Here is a 27,286-nt window from a genome sequence, read left to right as displayed (position 1 = left end):
AGAGACTTAAGTAGCCATTTTACATCTTGGTCAGATGGGACTTGCTTTAGCAAGGTTTCAGTTTTAGCGCTTTAATTCTCAAGAATACTGTGAAAAATACAAGCCCTGCAGAAATTTGCAAAGGGAAGAGAAGACGAGGAGGAGAAAGATGATGCTCTAGTGAAGGGATGAGGAGCAATTCAGAAGTCTTTTACTTTGAGTTAATGTACTAAGAACAGTCATCATTCCCAATAACTCACTCTTGCCAATTCTGAGGTCTCAGGAGGAATGAATTAAAAAACACAGCACTTTCTCCATTTTTGGACACCTGTGTATTTGCAACAGGATCAAGTAGCTGTTTTAGCTCACGCTGTGGTCTCCAACATCAGAACAAAATTCAACATCACTTTCCTACAGGAGCAGAGGGAATCAATAGAAAGTAAAGGGGCTGCAGTAACTGCAGGCTTTTATTTTCACCTATATTGCCTTCACTATATTATGATAATCCACTCTGGGGACTACTGTAGACTAAACATACCCTCAAATGAAAAGACGGATGATTTTCTCTCTCCTCCTCATTTCCATATAACCAATAGGTAAAAAAAAACCAGGAAAACATTTAGCAGGACTTGTATTACCCTCATCAATGATCATAAAGTTTTAATTTATGTCCCTTTCAGAGAAAACAGCAGTTACCGGGAATAGCAAAAATGTAAAATATAAAGGGAGGACTTGAGCTCTTCCTGCCCAGTAAGAACAAGAGAAAGAAAAGTGAGATGGCAAAAAAACCCCCCACACTCACAACTCCCATAGACATCAGACTCATGACTTAACAGTCGTATCTTTTTGACAATGTTTTATGAGATTATAGTGCACATTTTATAATGTTTTTAAAATAAATTTCTTTAATAGAGAATTTCTAATAGATCCCTTTTAATAAAAAGCATGAAGGAGTACAAACTATAGAAAATATGAATTAAGCTGAACTTAATTAACTTGTCCAAGAGAATATCATAGGAGAATTTCTGGACCAGTAATTAAGGTTCCAAATGCTTTCCTTCTGTTTTATCTTTTAGAAAGTACCTCCTGTGACATTTGAACTCACCAGGACTGTAATTACGAATAACTAGAGATTTGGCAGTTGTAAATTAGGCAGTATTACTCAGTGGGAAAGATACTAAAAATAGGCTTGAGAGGCACAAATTAAATTCCCAGATCTCCTGCTTGCTTGCTTGCTTGGGAAAGTCACTCCCCTTCTCTTCTCTACTTGTTAGTTTCCCACTTGGTAAAGCATACTTAGAGCTACTGAAAACACATCTATATGACAACCTTATTATTCTTATTACTCACTTATTATTGAATTTAGATCAAGGATTTAGAAATTTCATAGTTATTATCTACTTATTAAAAAAGCCTAAATTTTATAGCAGCTAAAAAACCTAATTAACTTCTGATAACTACAGATTAGAATAGACTAATTATCAGAAAGAAATAATTCAAGTATTTTCCAACGCTTATTAGAACAGTTATAGCTTTTTATGAATTAAATATACATGATAATTCTTTTTATTTTCTTTTGATCTGCTGATTCATTTCAGTAACTAGATGGTCAAATCACTGGTTCAATATTGTGAACTTTACTTTGCCAGCAAAAATTTCTTATCTACAGTATGATGTCAGTTTTTAAAGCTCAAACTCTTCTGCCAAGAAAGACCACTCGAAAAACAAAGCAACACAACCAATCCCTTTCTAAACTGGTAATTCAGAGCAAGTGAAATTTTATGTCCGGTATCTCTTCAAGTGTATAAAATGCTCTATCTTGTCACCAAAATGCTGCTGCTTCTGCACACAGTTGTGTCAAATTAACAACACTAATGAGCTCGAGCACCATAATCCAAAAGCTTCTGTTAGCAGCAAAACAGGCAAAATTGAGGCACAGGGAAGAGTTGTTATTCTCCCATGTCACTCAACAGGTGTAAGGTACAGAAGAAAAAAAAAAAAATCTGAATCACAATCTAATGCCTCTCAGGAGGGTCTTAAAAAAACCAATATGTATTCCTAAACTTGTTATCCCCCTTTCTGCAGTAAAACCAGAGTGGAAATACAAATTTACCCTACTTATTATTAGAAGCAAATATAAAATAGGAATTCCAGAAACTCTCAAGGGGGAGCTTACTGCTATTTACCATTAGGCAGGCATTTTACCTTTTTCTTTTAGGGTTCAAATGATTGAGAAATATACACCTACTGTTTGAGGATTTTTTTTTTTAATTTTTTTTTTTTTTAAGCTGTGACAAGTTTGTGTTCAAGAAATTTTCCTAGTACTAACTATACATGGAATCAGAACACTGAAATATTCTTATCTTGTACTAGAAATAGAAAGAGTCTTGCAAAGATTTAAAGTTCAGCTTCAGCATCTACAGGAAGGAGAAACGAAAATAAAGTAAAATACACCACTGATTAGAATTGACTATTTTCTAAAATTTAAGTCAGTCTAAGTTGTATGAACTAAGGAAAGTTGTTCCGTAGTAATTTTGGACACAAAATGAAAGTATATTTGACAACTCTACATAGTCAGTTACATTCTTGCGTGCCCCCCTCCCTCCCAATTGAGCTCCAAAAATGGATTCTTAATGGAAAAAGTGATTTAACTATATCTAGCAAAAACTATACGGAGAAAAAAAAAAAATATCCCAGCCATTCCTAAAAGTACTGCATTTGCTCATAAATTAAATTCCAGGAGGCTCCTCCTTTAATTTAACAGTATTCCAAACAGATACTATTTTCTGTGTTTTGTTTGACATCATTAAGCTTTTGGTAGATTTCCTATTTTAAACGTATTCACTTAAAGGAATTAAAATAACAAAACGAGAAGCAATAAAGATTTATTATTCATATTCCCAGTTGGTTTGTGGTTCCATTTTTAGATGTCACAACTTCATTTATTCTGAGAGATAGCCTTAAAATTAACCTGCATTATCACTTCACCAAGAAGGATCTTTTTAAAACCTAAGAGCAAATGATACTTACCAAACACAAGTATGAACAACGTATTTAAAGATACCACCCAAAAGACATGTTCCTGCGAGGAGCATGGGGGAAGGAGGGAGGAAGACGACAAGGAAACAGTACATGAATACCAATCATTTAAATAAGTGACTTTACTTCTATATCTAAACTTCTTATCTCAACTGCCTATTATTACCAGAACTTGCACATCTCATGTTAGAGCCAAGAAATTTGCTCTAACACGAAGACCAAAACATGCAGGACAAATCATGAAAGCATCTGTTCACATTCATGGACATTTACCTAGATAAGAGCACTTACGTTTTCTTTAACACGCTTATTTTATAAAAATAAGCTTTTACTTTAAAATCAATATAAATTGTTCCACCCTTAGAAACAATTACATGAAATGTATGTGGATATTTGTTTTATAAATGAGAAAATGTTCATCTGAACTTTCAACAATTGGAGTTTGTCATGAGAAATCCAGTAACAAAACTGACAGCTCTCACTCTAGAAATGACAGCACGTCTCTATTTTTTAATATTACTTTTAGCTAAAATGTGAACTCAGCCATAAGTACACTGGAATTTTAATTATTTTGATATTAATATTTAAGGTCAATCACTAATGACATGATAAGCTATATTATTTTAAACATGAGACATTACATTAAAATATGAGACATTTTATTTCAGACATGAGACATTTATCCACTACAGTATCTAATAAACACATCCATATTTAAGAATTATATTTCTTTTACACATTAAATAAAGTAAAATTTATATTGCTGGAAGAGAGCACAGATCTTTTTTCCCTTTAAAATATAAATGACTTCTCTTTTTAAAATAAGTGATCTGGCAGATGATACCCAATGAATGTAGCTGTGATGGGTTAAAGTTTTGTTGCCATCGACTCTTTGCACGCTCTCTGCCCTGACCCTGAAGTCAGAGCTAGACATCTCCAACAGTCAGGTAGGAGGGGCAGCAGAGAGCGCCCTTCAAATAAACTATAACAAAGCCCACTAGAAGATATGCATTATATACGTAAGAGTTTGTCAGGGAGACAATCAACACAGGTTCACCCACAGACAAGTGTTAAAAAGCCAATAACCTTTTTAGGAGTGCTTTGCTAAATTATCGTAATCAAAGATTTTTGGAACCAATTTAAAAGATACATGTTCCACAAGATAGAATGACTATTATGAAGACTTTAAAAAAAGATTTGATACTGATATCAACTAAAATAATATTCAAGAGGGGAAAAATGCTAGGGAAGAACAAAAAATCCCCAAGACCCAAATAAAGTCAAGAAACATAACTGCAGATCTTAAATTCTAAAATCTAGTCTACACTAAAAATTCACTAGTGGTGTTCTGGTTGTACTAGGGCAAATCAGAGAAGTCTGAATAAGGACAATATGTTAATCATAAAGAGCAAAACTTAAGGCTAGAACACATATGTATTTTCAGTGAATGCTTTTTTAAAGCGCCTAATTTTTACAGTGGAGTACATGACCCAAAGTTACCTGTCTTTTAAGAAATTCCACTTTTATGTCACACCCCCCCACACACTCTGTGAAACTCCTAAAAAAGACAGTTTGCTTGAACATGACATTATATCAAAGTCTCTTTAAAGAATATATATTATATGAAAATAGGGACTTCAAATAGAATGATGCAATTTTAAAAAATACAGTTTACTTAAAAGAAAAGCCTTCTATAGATTTTCTTGAAATGCAGGATTTCACTTACTAAAAAAACCAGAGATCCATCAAGTCCAAGCATCTGTGAAGATAAGAAAGTTAATTTTATTTACTCATCAGAAAAACTAAGCAACACGCATCAAAATAAGCCTCATAGAATCCTCTTTCACACCAACTTTTAATGTCCAATATGGTCAAAAGCTTTTTTTATGCTCAACCAACAGAACCTGGACATAAATTCTTAAAGTTAAAGATAGAAGCTAAGTTCTCGTTCAACACAATAAACTCAACTGATCAAAGGCAGTGATATACACATGTATTTATATATGGCAAACCAAACATAGAATCAATTAATTTACACGCTATTTGTCTCCAAGACTTTGAAGACTCTGACAAAGATTTTAGTGATTGAACTGTTATTTAAAAACATGTTTAGACAACTCAATATTAAAACACAAGAGCAAGTTTTTTTTTCTTCCTAATTGCAAAGTATCAGTTCATGTTGCACCGAGAAAAGTCAAAGGTTAATATTTTACCTTCAATGTATAAAAGCAACTAATAATAGGATAATGTTGCTACACTGTATGTTGTTAAGTTTAGAACAGAATTGGTTTACAGCTAGGGAAGACAGGAAACAAATCCTCCATCACTCTGCACAGCTGTTACAGGAAGCGTCCACAGAACAGCCAAAAATAAAGCATCTATTAAAAAAAAAAAAAAAAAAATCTCCTTTCCCCCCACTTCAAGGATTTCTTACTATTTCAATCCAGACACTCCTACTCCATGATTACTGCTGTAAAGTACCAGGTTCAAGGCTATTTTGTACCAGGATTTTGCACTAAGTTCCAAGATACTAAACTTGCACATATTTTACAAAGTAAACCAAGATGCAAATATTTTTGAAAATTCAGAAAGCTTGCATGCTATTTTCACAAGATGAAACAGCAGAAAAGCCTACCCCACTTTTGATACTAAATGCCAACTAGATGTCTATTGCCTATGTCAGCACATAGGATTGAAATGGTTATGAGAGTTTGCTGAAACTGAATTCTATATTCATGGAAAGACATCAAAATATTTTCAATTAGGAATACATCAACATTTCCCAGCACATAGATTGGGTTCAAGAAATGTAACACTTTCGTCTTGAGATACACAATAGAATGGTTCAGAAACCTGAATTTATGTATGCCCTTTTTCACTAAGTATCTTTCAAAACAAACGAAGAAGTTTTCATTAGATACAAAAGAAAAATCAAGACCTGTCCCTCGTGATGAAAACTGTATTTCTACTACACTGCCATCAAGGCAACAACTATATCACAGCCTAAGAATACAGTGATTAGCTTTACAACTGTCTGCCACAGGCACTAGTGACGCTGGTAAATCACATGAAGCTGCTGTATCTACCTTCAGGTAGATTTTGCCGCATGGGGTGAGCTTTGAACTCAGATGTTGGTTACTTCTAAAGCAGCTACAAAAAACTAGTTCTTGAGTCTTTACAGTACTCAGTGTAATTTTTCTCTAATTATGGAATTTGTGATCCATAAACAAAACAGAAGCAATCTTACATCAAAATGCTCCATCATTTTTTAAGAAATACATTTGCCTTTTGCAAATAAGTAAATAAAGTAAATTAACGAAAATTTCAGGTTCTCTCTTTTCTTTAGTTTAATGCTTTCATGAATACAAAAGTTAAGCGTTAAACTATATATAAAGCAACACTTATGTGCTCCTAATCTGGCCTAGTATCCTCAAGGAAAGCTGCAATTAATTTTGAAACCTGACCAAGTTGAAGAGTTCAGAAAAGTCTGTGCTAAAACATGTTTTAAGCTGCTGCTTGTCATGGTTTAACCCCAGTCGGCAACCAAGCACGACACAGACGCTCGCTCACCCTCCCCCCCTGCCCCCGGTGGGATGGGGGAGAGAACTGAAATGGCAAAAGTAAGAAAACTCGTGGGTTCAGATAAGAACACTTTAATAACTGAAATAAAGTAAAATAAAATAATAATAAATTGTAATGAAAATGAAAACAACAAAAAAAGAGGAACAAAACCTGCTCACCACCTGCCGACTGATGCCCAGTCAGTCCCCGAGCAGGAGTCACTGCCCCCCAGCCAACTCCCCCCAGTTTATGTACTGAGGATGACATCATATGGTATGGAATACCCCTTTGGGCAGTTTGGTTCAGCTGTCTCAGCTGTGCCCCCTCCCAGCTTCTTGTGCACCTGGCAGAGCATGGGAAGCTGAGAAGTCCTTGACTTAGTGCAAGCACTACCTAGCAACAACTAAAACATCAGTGTGTTATCAACATTATTCTCACACTAAATCCAAAACACAGCACTATACCAGCCACTAGGAGGAAAATTAACTCTACACCAGCTGGAACCAGGACACTACTATATTTCAAATCAAAGCAATGCCTTTTTGATAGTTAACAAGTAGCATAATAACATTTTGTTTTTAATACAATGACTTTTTTAGGTCACTAAAGCCTCTTACTGATAGTTTTCACACTAGACAACGGTATCCAAATTGATCCCAAATGGATTTTAGCACAGCAATACTACAAATCATTTCAAGTATGAGTGAGTCATTCAATCCAAGAAAATGATTCTTACTCACTCGCTCCCAAGTAAGCTCTTCTGCTGCTCGATCCCACTCCAAAGCATTCCAGTTCATGTCATCTGAGGATACAATGGCCATTTTTACAGCTGTTAGACTCACCCAAAACAAGATGTAACCACTCCATGCTGTGTTTTAAATGAACAAAAACACTTAAGTGCATAACATTCAACTCATAACTGAGCAAGCAAATGCTTCAGCACTCAGAAGAAATATATAAAATTTGCAAAAACAAGATAAATAAGCTGAAGAGGGAATTTACACAGCTTCCTTGAATTATGACAGTTCTATTTTCAATGGTTTCATTTATATTTAAAAAGAACTAGAACATTACTGTTTTGAGTCACCTGTTACCTTGTGCTCCATTGTTTGCATCTGCTGCATCTTCTACTACAGCATCTTCTTCATCTTCATTATCCTCCTCCTCTTCATCTACTTGTTCTTCTTGAATTTCAGGGTTCTCACCTACAACTACATTCTCAGCAGCTGGGTTAGCAGGTTGATCAAGCACAGCATTTTCAACACCTCCATTTACAACAGCCTGAGCCTGCAGAAACAGGATTTAGTATTCAGTTAAATTGATCAACCTCTCTCCGTACTTTTATCCTGTATATATAAAAAACAAATAGTATTAAAAAAATGTTAGTAATGTATTTTTTTAGATAAGCATTACATTTGGGGCCACTAAGCCTTTTAAAAGAGGAAGGGAAACATTCAGACTTCTTGACAGAGTAGCTGAGGTTGGAAAGGCCCTCTAGAGATCATCTCGTCAACCCACCTACTCAAAGCAGAGTCAGCTACAGCAAGTTGCTGAGTACTGTTTCCAGTTGGCTTTTGAGTAACTCCAGAGATGGAGACTTCACAACCACTCCAAGCAACCTGTTCCAGCAGTTGATCACACTTACAGTTAAAAAAAAAAAAAACAAACTCACATCTGTTTTTTTGGTTTGGTTTTGGGGTTATTTTGGTGATGTGGGGTTTTTTTTTTTTTTTTGTCTAAATGGAATTTCCTGTATTTTAATTTAAGCCTACTGTTTGTTGTCCTGTCACTCAATACCACCAAGAAGACTCTGGCTCTGTCTTATTTACATCGTCCCATCAGGCATTTATACACACTGATGAGGTCACCCTGAGCCTTCTCATCTCCAGGCTGAACAGTTCCAGCTCTCAGCCTCTCATCGTGTGTCAGATGCTACAGTCCTTTTATCATTTTTGTTGGCTCTTCACTGCATTCACTCCAGCATGTCCATGTCTCTTTTGTACTGGGGGAGCCTAGAACTGGATACAGCACTCCAGATGTGGTCTCACCACTACTCAATAGAGGGGAGCTCTCTTGATCTTATAAAAACTATCATTGTATTAGAAAGATGATAATTCAAGGACAACCCAAGTCAGTCATCAAGCTGAGGATCTCTATCTCTGTCTTTAAAAAACTGACATTTATTAAAAAAGAAAACAAAATTTTAATTATTTCCCCCTTATGTACGTATTGCTTATATCATCTCTTCTCCTGCCCAAGAGGCTCCTGTAAGCACTAAAGGGGTGCATATATGTGTTGGGGGGTGGGGGAGAGGGCAGAGAAGCTCCAACTTCAGAGGTTTCAACAAAACCTCCAAATGCTTTGAGAACAGTGAGTTTTTACCTCATGAACTACTGAAATACTTATAAAAAAGACAAAATAAAAGCAATCTGCATCTTCATTGACTACAGCTGACAATTCAGCTTTATACGCACAAAATTATCTTTAAAGAAGTGTAAAGATACAGACGTAAGAATCTAAACAATGTTAAAATTACTTTACAAAAATTATACTATAACAAATCCATTAACATTCCATTTTACAGAACTTCAAAAAACATAACAGTGGTGTCACTGAGTTTATACAGGAACACATGCTCAACTTCTGCTAACGTACAAATAAAGATATCCTGCAGTAAAATAACATTATCGTTGAGTTCTGATAATGTATTTATTCACAAAAATACATATTCTAAATTTATCAGGAACTACTCAGCAGTTAAGTTTTACCTCATTTTGTTGACCAACACCATTGAGTGGCTGTGGCTGATTTTGTTCCAACCACTGTGGTGCCCCTCCGTGGACGATCTGTTCACGTAACCAAACGAGGCTGATAAATGCACACAGAGTGCATGTTACCACAAAACAGCCCTGCAAACAGTCAGCCAGTAAGTTCTCCCTGTTAAAGAAAGAAAAAAAAAAAAAAACAAACCCCACATTAATGACAAATATATTTTGCTAATAAGACTAAACTTACTCATTGTTAATTACCACAAACAGATCTTCCTAGTCCAAATCAACAAATAAATTGGTATTTGTGCAAAAAGCTGCATATATTTATGTGTCTAGGTGAAGAATGTATCTAGACGTAATTTTTATTTAATTTAAAAAAATCTGTTCAAAGAAGGTTTCTTTTAGGAAGGCTGTATGTACCTCTGTACAAATGGTTCTAAGTGCCAAGATAAACACTGATTTGGAAAAGGTTTTATTTCCCTCTGGTTTGGTTTGTGAAATTACTACTGTTTAAACATAAATATTCCTGCAAAACACGATCTGACTCAATATGAAGAAAAGCTTCAACAGTAGTTCAGGAAAAACAATCTTCACGAATAGCAAAGGAAACACAATAGTCGCTAAGTAAATGATTTGCTACAGTAAAAGGTCTATTTAAATGGCTAGATGCATAATCCCAGTTCACTGAACAGTTTATCTGCTGAGCTACCCTAACCAAAAGAACAGAACTGCAGGCTTTGCCTTTGACTGCTCTACATTTCACCTAGTCTTTTACCCCAGATATGACCTCTATACTTTAAAAATCCTAACCTATCAAGTCATACATAACTGTAAAGCAGCAGCAAAACAAAGTTCAGTTAACCATGCAAGAGGTACTTAAATTGGCTTAAGCAACCCTCATCCCAAATTCCAGGTACCCCCTCCCACTTGCTTCCGCCCTTGCACTACTCCTTGACCACAGTGAATTTGCTCAGGAAACTAACCAACTACAATACGTTCTTGAAAGTAAGTAAGAAATATGCCACCACAGTACTCTGCCATCCCCAAAGAAGTATCAGTCTGGCTCTCCATGCAGTCGCACAAACTCTTGTGCCTGCACAGCACAGTGAATACCATGGGGACAAGAAGTCCAAAATGAAAAGATGACGCAAGATGCTGTTGAAATTGATTCTGCCAAAGAAGTACATGTCAAAATACAGCTTCACATGCCATTAAAATCTGACACATATTTGAGTCCTTCATTTTCTCCCTAGACTATAAAAGACATGAGAAGAGGTTCTCTAGGTTCAGTTGTTTCAGATTCTTCTCAGAAAAATAAACACAAAATCTACACTTACTGGGAGGTAACAGGAAAAATACTGTTATTAATCTCAAGCAAGCACCTCCCTCCATTAATAAAAATTAATTAAACCTAACATGTCCTGATGTTTCAAATCAAATAGCCCAACTGAGATGACTTAGCTGAACACACAGGACATTTATTCAAAATTCGCTTGACTCATTTGCAACTGATTCTACTCAAACTGAGAGTTTCAGTTCCTCAGGTTCAAGATAATGAAAAAAGAAAGAACGAGCATGAAACTCTTGTGTTGGTATTTACTGATTCTTAAAGTAATATTGATTTAAAAAAGATAAAGATAGACAATATTCAATAGCATATGCTGATTGAAGCATTAAAATCTAAGTGTCAGCTAGAAGGCAATCCGATAAAAAAAAAATCCCTATCACATAAGAGACTCAGCATGGATAAAATCAAATTCAAAATATAAAAATGTAAGAAAGCAAACAGAATGTGACACTAATATTATCAGCAATATATATTAATATTCTACTATGTGGCATCTGATTTAAACTGTAGGAAGTTAATTTTTTAAATTATTAAGTGTAATTTTGCAGTGTAAGTTTTCTTGACATCAAATATAAACCTTCATTAACCAGGGCACATTTTGTAAAGTCAGTTTTCCGTCTCCAAAGATCCTGAATAACAGAACTTCAGAGTGAAATGATTTCTACTGTAATACTGTTGCCTATACATCTTTTTATGCAAAGTGTAACGGGCAGCTGCTTGTGTAAGATGATGGAAAATAACAAGCATAACTGGAAGAAAGGGACACTAAGTTCCAAGGCAACCATTTTCACGGTAATCTGACTACGAAAGTTATTTGTATCAAACTGTTTAAGTACTTACGTTGACAGAATATCTAATGGCAGTGTCAGTAGTGAGCTCACAGAGCCAGTAAACAAGCACTTGTAGATACGACCTGCATGAAGAAACAGAAGTGTGGTATAAATTCGATTTTAGTTATAGCCTCACTTGGAAAGGACCATAGGTACCCTCTTTTCACCTGGTGTCCTAACTAAACTTAGGACAAGGGAAAAATCTCAACTTTCAGTGAACTAACAGAACTCAAGACCATATACAACCACGTGGAACAAAGCTGTATTTATTTTAGCTGAACATTCTTGATGAAGTATACATTCAAAGTGTAAGAATTGCCATACTAGGTTAGACCCAAGATTCATGTAGACCTGTCTCCAGCACTGATCACACCAACAGATGTCTAAGGAAGACTATGGAAACCGGTTAAAGATACTTGCAGCAATACTTCCTCAGTACATTCTCATATGCTTCACGCAACACAGCTCAGTTCCTGTGCCATAATATCTCAGTGCTAATTAATCCTTGATGGATTTTCCCCCCCATTAATTTGTTCAATCATATTTTGAATCTGTAAAAACTTTTGGTATTATGATATCTTGTAGCAAGGAGTCTCACCATTTCATTATCTGTTTTAAGTAACTGTTTTATGGATCAATACTTGATGCCAGTTAACGTTAGCTTTTTATGATGATTCTTCAGTCACATAATCTTAAAAATGGGTTATCAGTGTATACAGTCTACTTCAGAAAATTAGCTTCAGATCCGTAAGAGGATGACACAGATGCGCAGAACAGGATGAGGGAAGAATTAAGGCACCCATACCCAGAAATGCAATTCTTAAGATTCTCATTCCACCCTTTAGGCAGGCATAGGTACCCAAGTATATACTGGCATGCTATGGTTTCTGTGAACTAGAACAAATAGCCCAGTTATTATCTCTCAGTTAAACCTGTTTGGAACTTATAGAAAGTTTACGTTTTCTACATCTCTCATGAATCAATCCACCAGAAATGCCCAAAAGGTCTACTGTTTATGCTCACCTTTTATGTAAGACATAATATAGCAACTGGAGGAAGTTAACACTTACATCCCCAATGCAATCCACCCCTCCCCCTCTGAAGTTCTCGCATTGGGCAGAAAATAATACAAAATTTAAAGGTCTAGAGTTAGAACACAAAAGAGACAATGGCTGTAGCTGACCTAATGAAAATGATCAGTCTCACTGTAGTCAGTACTACTTACACATCTTATATTGAACAGTCACTAAATCAAAGTTAGCAAGATGATACTGATCCTCTGCTGCCAGTGAGTTTCAATAGTTTGCCTCTGCCTAATATCTAGCTACATGGTGGGGGAACTTCAAAGGGGCAAGATACTGCTGTGAACTCTGCCAGGCTGAAAAGGTCAAAGACACAAGCCTTGTAACTCCCGACTACACTACACTGGTAGGAAATCAGTGTAACAAAACTCGTTGTGAGATTTTATGGAATAGGAAGGGGATTTTATCACACAAAATCTTTAAGCAAACTGATCTCTAAGCAAGCTATTTTCCTCACTTTTCTTGCTCACTTCATACAAGCACCAAGACATGCGTGCCCAAGTGGTCTGGACAGGACCACTTGTGGGCAACACTGAAGACAAAGGACACCAGCTAGTAAATCCTCACCATATCTCTTGGATTAATCTTGATTAGCATTTATGAACTGATTTTAACTTGGCTTTCATACTCTTCATGACTAGATGCCATTTGGGATCTTTGCCTCATTGTTTTGTTTCATCCCTCTTGAGCCTGAGGCAAAATTCACAGTTCTCCTGTTTTCCTTATGTGTGTATCTTATAACTTTAGTCCTGTTCTTCAACTTCTTGACACCTTATCTGTAGTCTGTTTGTTTTCCCTCTTGATTTGAATGAAATCACATATATAGCGCTCTTCGGCAAATAGCAAATACTCCTTTTAGCCCTTCTTCTGCTGGTTCTTCTGGTGCTCACGTACACAATTCCATTCATACTTTACTCATGCCAATTTAAGTAGTTCTATTACACACCTCTACAATTTTAACCACTACACAATTACATGAAACATGTATACAACCATTCTCTTTTGCTATATCGTTTTTTTTAAAAAAATGGCAACTGAATCACTCCAGAAAAATACATTCATGTGCCATATCAGTGTGTAAACAGTGATTTCTAAAATTTGAGATAAAGGAGGCACTTCAGACAACCCAACTCCCACTAGCATTTCGTACTGCCTTAGTGTACACATTCACTTTACTCAGTGTGTACACTTCTTTCTTGCCCCACGTACTGTATAGGTACCTTGGGTATTTCACTCTAGGAACATGCAGCTAAGTACAATTATCACAGAGAATAAAACCACTTTGGATTAAATTGGCCCACTTAATCCTACTTCTCTGAACGGATCATAGCAAATTGTATAACTGGCTTTTTTCATCCAGTAATGTAAATATGCTTTGTGCTAACAGAATAGCACCAGCATATCAGAGGCTGCTGGGATTAGGCTGAGGGTATGCACAGAGATAAATTCCTTTTACTCAACCATGTAAGATGGGTATGCAATAAGGAAGTGAAATTACCAAAAAAGAATGTAGAATTTATCCCACAATGGGACAACTGCACGACTAGCATGTTAATCTGGAGGACAGATTTGTTCAACCATACATCTCCTTTGGTATGTTTGACAAGTTTTTTATGCTGCACCTTTTTCTTCCAGATACAAAATAATGAGAAGAATACTTTCTTGTGAAGCCAGCCACACATAATTATGTGAGCCATATGACAGAAACAGGGAAGGCAAAAGATTACATTAAAAAGTATTTAAATATTACAGAAAATTAGAGATTACGTTAAAAACATTTAATGTAAGATGACAAGACCCATACAAAATCACATCCATGAGACAGATCCTGACAAATTTCAGAAGTAAATAGATTTTTCTAGGTTTCTTAGACTGAATGGCTCTATCATGTTGGATTATTTTCCTGTGCAAATATGTTACCCCTCACAGTACATTAATTCTTAAAGGAATCCATAAACAGGGGTACATGTGCAATGTTAGAAACAGAAATTAAGATAAAGTAAAAAGAATGGTCACTTGTAAATCAAAATCGTGAGTTATGTTGGCTTAGTAAATGAGTATTAAAAACCAAAAATGACATTTGTAAAAAAAACCCAAAACCATATAACCAAGTTGTAGGTGGTGACTTCTGATAACATTTCAGTATTACTGAAGAGCCAGCATCAGGTTTTCAGACAGTTATGAAACGTAACTACCTTCATCTATTGAAATATGATTTTGCTGTCCTGTAGAAGTTTTAAGAAAAGTGTACAACATTTGCATTTTGAAAGACAACGATAGAAAACCAAGATTCGTCTAAAAACCCAAGGAAGAAATTTGAAGTATTTTTTAGTTTCAATGTAAATCTTGTTTACTCCATGCCCAGAAAAGTTCTTTTTCTTGCACAGGAAGGACAGGCTGCAGAAATAGGATCAGTCTTTCATAGCTGATGCCAGTATTGTGCTATTCTCAAACTAAGCCAGTGCCAGCTACAAATAAAAGCACAGAACATATTGACAAACTGGCTAGGGAGATGCATTTACTGGCTCCCTGATCTTTTGTTCAAGGGGTATATTGTAAAGATGCACTTCCAGTCATTTCCTTGACTGAACACTATATCCCTTTTGCCTTTTTTCATTTTCTCTATATTTTTAGCTTGCTGAAACATCAATAATTCTCTTTCCATTTGTATTGGAAAAGTGAATTTCAAACTGGATACTACAGTAATTTAAATGTGTGCTCTCTTTTCCCATTCAATTCCTTTACTACTTATAGTAGTAGAGTTTTACTAATCAATTTATGTGTGACTATAAAGGAATTTCATTTTTCATACTAAAAAAAACCCCACACTTCATTTATAGATGGTTAGAAAAACCAGGACAATTCTTCTAATCTAATATTAATATATGGTATCGAATAAAAACTTCCATGTAGATTTTAAAGATAATTGAAAAGAGGCATTTTATTGGAATAGGAAGTTTAAAAGCCCTTTTATGTGTTTTCTTCTATCTCTTAACACCTTCCTGCATTGCACTACTGGCTTAAGAATCAAATAGCTAGAACTTCCGAGTGAAAATAAGTGAAATAATGTCTTTGAATTTGATTTATTTTATCTAAATAAACCAACAATGGTCTCACAAAACTTTGTTGCAGGAAGTGGCATATTTTCTTGCCTATAAGAGTACTACAGTACAAAAAATTAATACTTACATGCAGTAAGAGGTACTACTCCCAACCATGCAAAGGCCACAAGTGTATAATGAAACCAGTATCGTATTGCTGTGCCAATACTCGTAACCAGTCCAGCAAAGATGTCTTGGATTGGAAGCCGTGAAGGCATATCTGGGGAATAAACTGTGTAGAAAAGGCACTTATGAAACAGTTCTTCCTTTAAAGAAGCATTTATGTAGAAGTCCTGCCAACTACAAAATATTTGTATTTGACAAAAGCTTACTAGAAGAATAAGCACATTTTATAGATTCCCAAGAGATTAACCCAAACAAATAACAAAAAAACCCTTCACATCACATATTTGTTACATTGCATACTGAGTGGAATGGGAAAATTAATAAACTCCATGCCAGTTTTTGACTTAGAGAAGTTTTCTTAATAGCTTTATTTATCAACTGTAAACTCTTATCTCAAAATAAGCTCAAGCCTGCAAGAAAAAGCAGATTCTAAGTTCAGCAGCCCTCCCACTCATCACCACCTCAAAGACATCCCTGTTACTTATAAACCTAGTTCAAGGAAAGAGCACAAGGAATAAGAGCAACTAGCAATTTTGCATATTGTCAATTTGTTTGTGCTAGATCGATTCCACCTGCTATCCAACAGCACAAAAAAAATCAGCAAAATGAAAGTAGCACACAGACAGGAAAACTGAAGGGAACGGATTAAGTATCTATAGACATTGAAATTTACACAGGATGACTTTTACTTTCAACAGATATCTATTTCATACCATGCAAGATTTCTTCTAAGGTCACTCCTATTACAGAACATAATGCAAATCTCTCAGTCTATATAGACATTTTCATAATAGACTTTTTAAATTCAACACCTATATACTGCATATACCCATCCCTACTCAAAAGCCAAGAAAACCAGTGACAGGGCTTCTTCTTTTGCAAACAACTAGAAAACACCTTTCCCTAACAATTTCATTACATTTAGTTAGCTTCTACACACTTATATGGATGCCAAGAAGTGGTAATGCACAGTATCAATAACAGATTTGAATAAAGAAGATAAACTACAGTTAGGAGTTGCACAAAGACATTGCTGTCTAGATGTTTAACAGTTACGTTGGAAACAGCTGAGCTTGAAGACTTTGACATGTTTAATTAATGGACTACTTTTTAAAACATCACATACTTTTAACTACATAAGGGAACTCAATTTTTATAAGAACTGCTGGAGAAAAGTTTTCCTTCCCTCTCATGGACAACCCTTCGACTTAAAAGTCTGAGAAGCAGAGCTTCATGCAATCTACCTGCATCCCCCCTTTTCTCTAATGAACATCCCTGCTACCTTTACCTACATTCCTAATCATCCTTTTACTAATCTCAGAGAGGAAGCCTCTACAGCAGAAAACAACTCTTCTCTCCAGGGATATTTCCCTAAGTTTCTGTATTGTAAAGAGAACTCCGGAACATAGAAGAGCAGTATCAACATGCAGAAGTAGCCAAAGAACATGGAGAGTTTGGTGCATTTCAACATGTGGATTATATTTAACACAAAGTAACAACAAAACAGTAACCATAAGACAAATAGCAACTCGTTTTAAATTTCAGAGGTTCTTAGTTGTCAGGTATCTGGCAAAGAACAGGAATTCATTAAAAAAAAAAAAAGACTAAAAATACAACACCAGGAAAGTGTAGCTGAGAGAACATAGAACAGTAAATTGAAAGCAGGACACAACATATTTTGACACTGTCTACCAATTTAAAATTTTATTATTACAGAAACAGATTTAGTATACAATTTGGTAGTACAATAGAAAATGCCAGTTGAAGACTTGCTAACAATCTCTCAGCTCACACTGAACAAACATTCTGGAAAATTATCAGAGGAGACAAGCAGACCTTTTTTAAGGGTTCTACAAGAATACCTACCTAGAGTATATTTGTTACACATTTATGGTATCACTCAGACAAAATTGAACTCAGCAGATACTTTGAGGCTTATTTTTTTCATTTTCAAAAAATGTATTTTGATCAACAGTTTGGAACTGCAAAAGAGGCTACAAGGAAAACATTAACTATGCATTAATGATTTATTTGTTAGGGGGAAGTTGGGAGGGTTTAAAATTTTTAAAAAAATGCTTCTTTCAGGAATTAGTGGACACTCATCCAGGGGATTGTAAAAAAGGATGTCCATCCTAACTCAGTAAAGCTGAAGTGGTCATAAATGTTAGCACCTCTACATACCCATTTTTCTAAAGGCTTTAGGATTACAAGTAAGCATTCAAATAAATGCACAATACAGCTACTACTCAGAGAAGACAAGCTACATCCCCCAAATTTTAACAATTCGGTGCAATTTGGTGATTTTTTGATGATTTCTGGAGCTGGGGGCACGGGTGGTAGAGGGGGAGACTGCTGCTTTTCCTCTGCTTTACCACACCTCAAAATATATAAAGCTTCTACCACTAGAAGCTTTATACCATGATGATAAGATAAAGCCCTTCTATGTCCTACAACATTCGGGTAGGTGAAATGCAAAAATTCCTAGCATGACAGGAACCCCTGGTGTGCAAGCACACTGCAGCACTGAAGCTTGCTGCCAGTGATTTTCATAGCTAATCCCTCCAGTTGTGTCTGTCATCTACCACTATCTTCTCTCCACATTCCACCCCCTTTTATCCACTCCCCACTACCACTGTGAGGCCTGAGACTTTAACCGCTGCCACCGCGGTATACATTCCCTTTTGCACACTTATCCTCCTCATCCGTCCTCCACACCTTAATTCCTATCCCAGCAATCTTTCCTAAATGAATTAGAGAAATCAATTTCCTGCATTATTTACCACAGTTCCTCCAAATAAAAATTGCTCTACTAGAGGCCAATTAAAGCAGTATTTTCTTCTATTACAGCAGGAAATTCAAACAGACTTTGGCTGAGCATAAGTGAGCTTTCATAGCTTTAGTTCAACTTCTCTGTGCTGTCCAGGCCATGTTTGGCTGGTTGTTTTCTGGGGGTGGGTTTTTGTTCCACACACACCACCCTCCCCCGTAAGCCTAACTTTTTCAGTAACACAAATATTAATTTTGCTTCTTCAAAGCAGACAGCTCAGGACAAAAATCTGCTACTACACTGACACAAATAAGATAGGAAAAACACAAGGCTGTCTTTGGAAATGTTCCTTCTCCTAGAAAAAACAAAGGAAGAAAGCAGACAATAATGATTAGTAGTTTTCAGGGAAACAGTTTGTCAACAGATCTCAGCTGACAAAAAAAATCCAGAACAGGAAAGTGGAAAAAAAAAGTTCCCAATGCTCTAGCTTACCAAAGTGATACCTTTGAGTTTATTACAGGAAGCTTTCTCATCTCTCCCATTTCCTCAGAGGCTATTTAATACACACAACTGTAGTTCGACAAACACAATAGGGACAATCTGATGAACCTGAATGCTAAAATTCCCACCAAACTTATAAAGAAAGAAAACAAACTCACATTCAATTTAACCTCTCTTTCCCAATTTTTTCAAAGTACGAAAACTTAATCCAAATGAAAACTATACTGCCCACGCAATTTCCCGTGCAAGGATGTATGAGAGATATTTAGTTATGACATGGGCAGTACAGAAAGGAGCTCTCATCAGAGCAGTATCTGAGCAATAACAGGGGCTTTTTGAATACCTGTATGTTCTGTTATGATAATGTAACATGTAATGATAATTATAAATATTAGCAAACCTGGATAGTTTCACTTTTGTTGCTTGTATTAAAAAAAGAAAAAAAAAAGCAGCAAGATCAGGAGCACTGGCACTCTCTGTAGTTACAAATGCCAGCTGCACAACTGAAAAGAATGACCAATACAGAGAGAACACCAGGCTCTTCCTAATCCTGAAATCCTCTTGCTCCTCCTTCCTGTCCCACACCAATAGTAGAATCCCTGTACAAACCCACCTCCACAACAAATCATCAGCAATGTGTAACTGGTCCCAAAGCAACGGTCCAAGATTCTCCCTGTCTAAGGGCTTACTCCCAATGAATGAGAACAGGTTGTGCAGGTTTAAATATGTTTATCTCCCCCATTTATGGCTAATTCCGCCACAATGTAAAAAGTGGATGCTTTCTGAAGCATACAAACATTTGCAGAGAAGTCAGATATATGATCATTATGAACTAGTATAAAACGCAATGGAAAGTTATCTGTAGTTTTCATGTTACTGGCCAGTAGCATTTTGAAAATGCAGATCTTCCCCCTAGAAGGAAATAAAGATCCTAAATGTATTTTCCCAGTTTATGTTATACCTACAGATTTCATGCCTCCCACAAGTCCCTTCCTGTAGTGCATCATCTTACTTTTCACTGAGGGAAGCGGAGCTGCAGAAAGACACTAGAAAAGAAACACCCTTCTGACATGTGCTGTATCAAAAAAACCCTACCACTGTTTATTATGAAAGTTCAAATTTTTTTTTGAGAGTCTTATTTTTCTCCACAGCTATCACAATGCAACTGGATACTACTTCATTTCCCACCCTTTCCCCATCCAAGTCAGCCTATTTATTTGCCCATAACCTAAACAGGTGCATGCCTAGTGTGGAAGAAAGCAAAACATCTTTCTTTGATTAGGTAAAACTCTCTTTTAGCCTACTTCACAGAATCTCCACATTTACCCATAGATTTTCTATTTACTATTACACTTGCAAGCCATTTATACACCACCTGAATTACCCTTGTGCACTGATCATGAAATTGACTAAATAATTCGTAAGTAAAACCTGTGTGTTTTATAGCTCATGGGGTAAAGCACTGGTTTGGTAAAACAGGGGTTGTGAGTTATTCTTTAGGTTGGACTAGATGATCTTCAAAAGACCCTTCCAACCTAAACCATTCTATGTTTTACACTCTTGAGACATACACAGACTTTGCTCCAAACTGCTAAAAAGGTAAAAGGAGAAAAATGCCACCCCTTCTCACGCAAGCCATGGGTCTAACAAAACGTATGAAATGACACTCCTATGTATCTCAACTGCATGTTCACGCCACACCCTGGAGCTGGCACCAGACATGTTGAATTCCGTGCCAGCATGCAGTGTTTTGTTTCAGATTATTTTATTCCAAATTGGATTTTGGAATGCTGAAATGCTGAAACTATGGACTACTGTGTTAAAGTTTGTCAAAATGAACAGGTAAAAAAATTAGCCCATCATATCCATCAATAAAATCTTAATTACTTTGAATGACGAGTCCAACAAAATGGGTCACTCATTTTAGTATAATTACATAGCTTCTTATATATCATTCTGTACAAAATTGAAGATCCAAAAGTTTGGAACTTAATAAATTAAGTGTTACTACAAACAACATGCAATTACTAAGTGATGGTTTTTGCACAAGTTACTTAAAAATATGAATAATTCAGTATTTTACAATTATGTCAGAGTGATACTTATTTTTCTTTGCCGTAAAATCTACGAACCATGAACTCTTTCACATTAAGCTAGACATGCTAGTCACATCCGGAAGGTTTTAAGATGATCAAAAAAGTACTAAGGCTTATGGATTAATTAAAAAACACAACCTTAAGTATTTAATGTGGAGAATCTCAGTGTGCTATAGGATAGCTTAGGAGCTCAATCAGCCAAATGATTCACAGGAACAAATAGTTCCTGATCCAACAAACTCATATTAACAGTTACATGTGAACAAAGGTGGCAAACAACAAGAAAGAAGAACAACAGTAACAAACCAGGATTACAACAATAGAGTGAGTTCCAAGGGCATGCAAGCCTTGAATTAGTAACTTTACAGGCATAAATCAAAAGCGTATTTAAAATTATAATAATTTAGAAACTGAAGAACAACCTACCCACTTGGCTTCCTTCCATTTTACAATTTTTGTATTAACTAAGCTTGTGACATCATATCAACCACTTACCAGCAATGCAGCTGCTTAGGAAGCAGAGGGATCAACCCATCCCAACCTCCAGCCAAAGATCAGGTTAGTCTACACATTTATGTTAATGTTACCTTCTACAGAAAAGAGAAGTTTTGAAAACTATCTTCTCTTGGGAAATACAGCCTCACCTTCTTTCATGGGTCAGTGCTTATGAATGTTTTGTGTGACATCAAGAAAAGTGAATCCTAGCACATGACAAAGGAAAGTGCATGTGTGGGGAGGAAAAGAATACAGAGTACTGCTCTTTAAAAACTCAGAAAGAAAATGTGCGAGTTAAAAGTGAACAAGCATCTTGACATAATTCAAAAAAAGTCCAAAGCTGCTTTTTTTTTTTTAATAGTTGTATTAATTCATAACTTGAAGAACTGCAGAAAAGGAATGAATTTTAAAACGTATAAAATTTAGCTGCAAAGTGTGCATTTGGAAGTAGAGTCATTTGCCTACATGACTAAACATTTTTAGAGAATGATGCTATTATTCAAAAGAAAAAAGTTCCTTTGTACTCCTGCCAAGATGCAAGTTGAACCTTCTACTCTTGCTTTCCTTCCTTACAAACAGTAACTAACCTTGTAGTTCAGGTGCTAAAGAAGTCACAAGATGTTACAGAATTTAAAGATTGTAAAGGACTTAAAGAACATATGCACTAGGAATATTTTATGAATACTCCATACACAAAAAGTTATACTAGCAAAGTATAACAGTAGAACAGCAACAGCCCCAACAAGCAAACCAAGCTAAACTAAACGAGGAGTTGCTAGTATTACTGCACTATTATTCACCACTTAGTGCCTGTCCATTGAAGCAGAGATACTAATTACGTATATGCATTTATTCCACCACACCCCACGGTGAATCAACTTATCTGAAAGTGCTTTAAACCTGGCATAGTTACAGGCCAGATCCAACTTCGTTTTGGATGACTGGCATATACATCAACCCCATCCCTGCCTTATCACTCTCTCTCCAGCACCTGTGACTCTTTCCAAGCTCCCCTTTTTCCCCAGCCCCCACAAGCATACCCAGCTTCCAGGCTGGACATCCACAGTATGTTCCAAATAAAGAGGGATAAGAGAAGCTAAGGAAACCATAACTGCGTGAGTGTTGGGTGTGAGGGAAACAATGAAATGAGACGCTGGGTAGAGAGGGCTGGAGGAATCTGTGCTAGGTACCCAACATATGCTACCACTGCGTGCAGCCTGGAAGAAAAAAAGCACCCTGCAATGTGGCAAGCCCAGAAGAAAACACTATCAGCCAAGGGTGCTCAGTCTGGGGAGTGGCCAGTGTGTGACAGGAGGATAAGTAGACCTTTGCTAGAGGCTGAATGTGGAGGAAGTACTCTATTACATGCGGAACAAAGAGGTTCACTTATTACCAATTTCAAGGCTCCTATGAGAAATGGTAACTTGTTAAACCACAGTATGGTTTATGTTTTCTCATGTGTCCGTAATCTGCAACTACATTATAAGCTGTACTGGTAACGGCTATGTCAGTCAAGGATTAAACTTCTGCAGGAACACCTTGGTTGATAAAGGCAGTGAATAAGCTTTCTAGTATCAATAGTAACACACATATAAAGTGCATTTCACTTCGAACTTCTCATCCTCTTTTTTCTATATCCTAGGGAAAATACTATACATTTTTGTCTTTTTTTTCATACAAAACTAGAAAGTTCTTCTTAATACTGAGCAAATCACTGAAATGCAGTTTTCTGGTCTTGCACACTAGATTCTGTAGAGAACCTAGTAGCAGAACGCAATTTTGAAACTGGCTAATTTGCTTGTAGGGAGCTCCAGAACTGGGGATCACTCTTAATTTGCAAAGCTTCCAAACAGAAGCAATATAATGCCTTTATAAAAACATTTAACAAATAAAACCTGCAAGCAGATGACATCCCTCTTACATTTCTTATACAGGTCTCTGTAGCATTTGAAAAGAATAACCTGAAAGCATTGCTGTGATCAACAGCAAAATATGCTGTTCTCCTCACAGTGGTAAGACACAGTTAATACTGTACATTTCACTGCTGATCATTTAAAAAAAGACCTAGTATGTCTAATTAATTGCTAGCAGAAATGGAAAACTCTGAGGTTCAGTATATAGAAGGAAGGTGGATTATGGGATTTTTGGAACAGAAAATACTGAACTAAACCATCTGGCTCCTTAGTCTCTGTTTTCTCTACCAATGTACAAAACTAGAAAAGTACACTTTATTGTACCACACACCTAAAATAGTCAAATCTCATCATCTTTCCCAACTCAAGACAGTGCAGATACTTGTCAGTTTAAAAAAAATTTAAATTACATATCTGCACCATGAAGAACCGAGTTCAGCAGTTGTAAAGAATAAATCAGCACAAATAAATTTAATGAGAAAAATACGTAGCACAAGAACCACTTTACCTGTTCAACAGTCAATAAGTTGGCAATACTAAATAATGAGCCTAGCCTGCCACCAAGCCAAAGGATCTCACTTATTTCTACTACTATCAGTTAAAATGTAATTAAGAATCCTCTGGGAACTATATAAAGAGACAGTCATTCGTCATCACAAGTTGCCTGACTTCTTTAGTTGAATCTAACACAAAAAGCAATGTAATACTGGGTAGTTACTGTATCTTGACTGAAATGCAAGTGGAATATCTATCATTTGCATTATCTGTCAAAACCATTTGAATTGAAATTGACAGAAGTCATGTGGTAGTGTTGCAGATGGATAGTTCAAAGACAACTGAAAACTGGTTTTCAAATTCAAATTTTGCTGTGGTTTCAGACCATTCAGACTTCCAAACACTCAAATTTATCAACAAAGCTTAAAACATGCCATACGCTGTAATGTTGGCAACAAAAGAATGGGACTGAGGCAGTCAGAAAAGGTACAGAATAAATACTTCTTTTATGGCTCATGTAAGATTATGAAAGAATCAGATCATCTATTATTTAAATAATTCACACAGTCTGCAATAATATGCATAAGAACTGCAATTCAAACAAGAATATAGAAGTTAAAACACAAGTTTGGATCTATCATGCTGAATGAAAAAGTAATCACTTCATACATACTAACAGAAAAAAAGAAAAGTTCTGAAAAAGTAGGAGCAATAAAACATACTTACTTGGTGTGAAAGCAAATCTGTGCTTACATAATTCACAGTATTCTTTTCTGCTGTGTTTAAGCCACTGAACTAAGCTGTAATAAAAAGTGATCATATTAATACACGCTATTACATCTCTCTGCCTTATCCCTCCATTAAGGAAAACACCCCAATTCTCTGTTTTCAAACATAAATCAGGATATTGGTACTATCAAGTGGGACTTAAATTAGCATGTTTATTAAGCCACCAAGTAAGTTTCAAAAAGTGAAAAAGGTGACTATGAGTAATAGTGACTCTTTACATCACTTACATTATTGATAAAGTACATTCTTTGAGTACATTATTGAAAAGGCTAATAACTCAAAGCATATATCCTGACATGGACACCCACTAGTGACACCAATCCTTAGAAATATTTCAAAATATGACACATATATGCGCACACACCTAAGATTTAGAAATGTTGTATTTGTGAAAGAATGGCTATTAAAATACCATCAAAAGGAATGTGTGCTATAGACCAGAATTAGTTTTCACTTTAGCACTTCCCTGATCATACACCTCAAGATGACCAAAAAGTACTAGGGTATTTTTATTTCTTGCTATGAGGTTAGATGTTCTTTTTATTCACAACCATAAGTGGGAAGAAAAAGCCCCAACATACTGATTTTTCTGCTTAGTTTTCATAAAGCGGACATATGAACAGAACTATACTCTTAAACACAAAAATTTTCAGTACCTTCTTTTCATATATAATTACTAAATTCTTTGTGAACTGTAATGAACCATCATGTAAAAACCATCAAAACCCCTAACACATTTCTGGTGAAAACTGGATTTTCTTACTAGTTAACCTGAAGACTTAGGAAGTATTGTTTTTAGAAATGTGTTAATGTGTTTTATAAAAAAAAAAAAAAAAAAATTAAAAACCCCACAAACACAGAACTTACCATTCCTGATGAATAAATTTAATACTGCCAGTACACACACATGGATGATAGAGGGGTTTCTCAGGAGTTCCTTCAGACCGACAGACTCTGCATATATCTGCTGACAAGGACACAAAGCTTAAACACTACTGCTTAAAGAACTCAAATTTACAAAACAAATTATACAATTAAATTCTAGAAACTTTGCCATGTAGCAAAATGAAGCCAGAATAAATTGAAAGAGGATGAAATACAGATTTCATCTGATACAAGACATGAAGACTGAGTGATCACGAGAAAAAGCAACAAGAATGTTACCTGCCTGATCACGTCATAAAAAACCCAAAATATGCCTTATTATATCTTTAAGATTTCTAGGAAATAGACACAATAAAACGACAAGCAGAGGTGCTCTTTGCCTAAAAAAGTTATCACTAAAACAACATACAAATTGTTAAGGATAATCTCCCTGAAAGTGGAGACTTTGAAGTGGAAAAATTCCATTTGAGTTTTGAACAAGTTAAATGGAGGCTGAGCAGATATTGTGGTTTAACCCCAGACAGCAACTAAACACCACACAGCCGGTCGCTCACTCCCCCCACCTCCGGTGGGATGGGGGAGAGAATTGGGAGAGTAAAAGGAAGCAAACTTGTGGGCTGAGATAAGAACAGTTTAATAACTGAAATAAAATAAAGTAGTAGTAGTAGTAATAATAATAATAATAGAATATATAAAGCAAGTGATGCACGATGCAATTGCTCACCACCTACTGACCAATGCCCAGCCAGTCCCCGAGCAGTGGTCACTGCTCCCTGGCCAACTCCCCTCAGCTTATATACTGAGTATGACGTCATATGGTATGGAATACCCCTTTGGCCAGTTGGGTCAGCTGTCCTGGCTGTGCTCCCTCCCAGCTTCTTGTGCACCTGGCAGAGCATGGGAAGCTGAAAGGTCCTTGACTAGCATAAGCACTGCTTAGCAACAACTAAAACATCAGTGTGTTATCAACAGTATTCTCACACTAAATCCAAAACACAGCACTATACCAGCCACTAGGAAGAAAATTAACTCTATCCCAGCTGAAACAAGGACAGCAGAAGAGATCTACTAATGTCTAACAATGACTTAAACACGCCATTTTTTATTCTTGAACCTAACTTGGATTTTCCTTGGTGCTCTTAACGAAAGGGAAAATACCCCGTCATAATAAACAGAAATAAGTATTTTGTGAGTTTGCTACCCGAGTTGAATAAGGCATCCATTTAGCAGTCTACAGTCCAGTCACAAGAGGAAAGACACCTTCTATTTCTTATTTCATAATTTCAATTTTAATAATATTTCAATAGATCCTGCACCTTCTTTATTCTCTATTTTGGCATTTTCTTACAACTAAAGGTTGCAAGATGTTTTGTGGATAAAGAAGAGAGTGTGAACCTCTCCCTCTAAAGAAGAGATGTCTATTTTAATACCAGAGCATTTAAACATGCAACCAAATATATATAAAAATCAAGTATTTTATTTGCTTATTGAAAGATGTGTGGTATCTT

The 27,286-nt window shown here is 36.0% G+C and overlaps 1 protein-coding gene across 1 annotated transcript in view; it reads right to left on the bottom strand.

The window, feature by feature from the left end:
- Positions 1-25,862, bottom strand: part of MARCH6 (membrane-associated ring finger (C3HC4) 6, E3 ubiquitin protein ligase) — a 50,067-nt gene extending 24,205 nt beyond the window's left edge. The window contains exons 1-9 of the mRNA XM_009572482.1: positions 25,761-25,862; positions 24,831-24,904; positions 15,800-15,943; positions 11,539-11,611; positions 9,348-9,516; positions 7,674-7,866; positions 7,320-7,381; positions 4,745-4,777; positions 3,010-3,061 (exon numbers count right to left, since the gene is read on the bottom strand). Of these exons, the coding sequence (XP_009570777.1) occupies positions 3,010-3,061; positions 4,745-4,777; positions 7,320-7,381; positions 7,674-7,866; positions 9,348-9,516; positions 11,539-11,611; positions 15,800-15,929 (712 nt within the window). The 5' untranslated portion in view covers positions 15,930-15,943; positions 24,831-24,904; positions 25,761-25,862. The remainder of the gene's footprint in view (positions 1-3,009; positions 3,062-4,744; positions 4,778-7,319; positions 7,382-7,673; positions 7,867-9,347; positions 9,517-11,538; positions 11,612-15,799; positions 15,944-24,830; positions 24,905-25,760) is intronic.
- Positions 25,863-27,286: the final 1,424 nt, after the last annotated feature.

The sequence above is a fragment of the Fulmarus glacialis genome, unplaced genomic scaffold (genome assembly GCF_000690835.1).
Source record: "Fulmarus glacialis isolate BGI_N327 unplaced genomic scaffold, ASM69083v1 scaffold13952, whole genome shotgun sequence".
Lineage (NCBI taxonomy): Eukaryota > Metazoa > Chordata > Aves > Procellariiformes > Procellariidae > Fulmarus > Fulmarus glacialis.
Note: the sequence above shows the minus strand (reverse complement) of the source record. Positions and strands in the feature narration are given on the sequence as shown.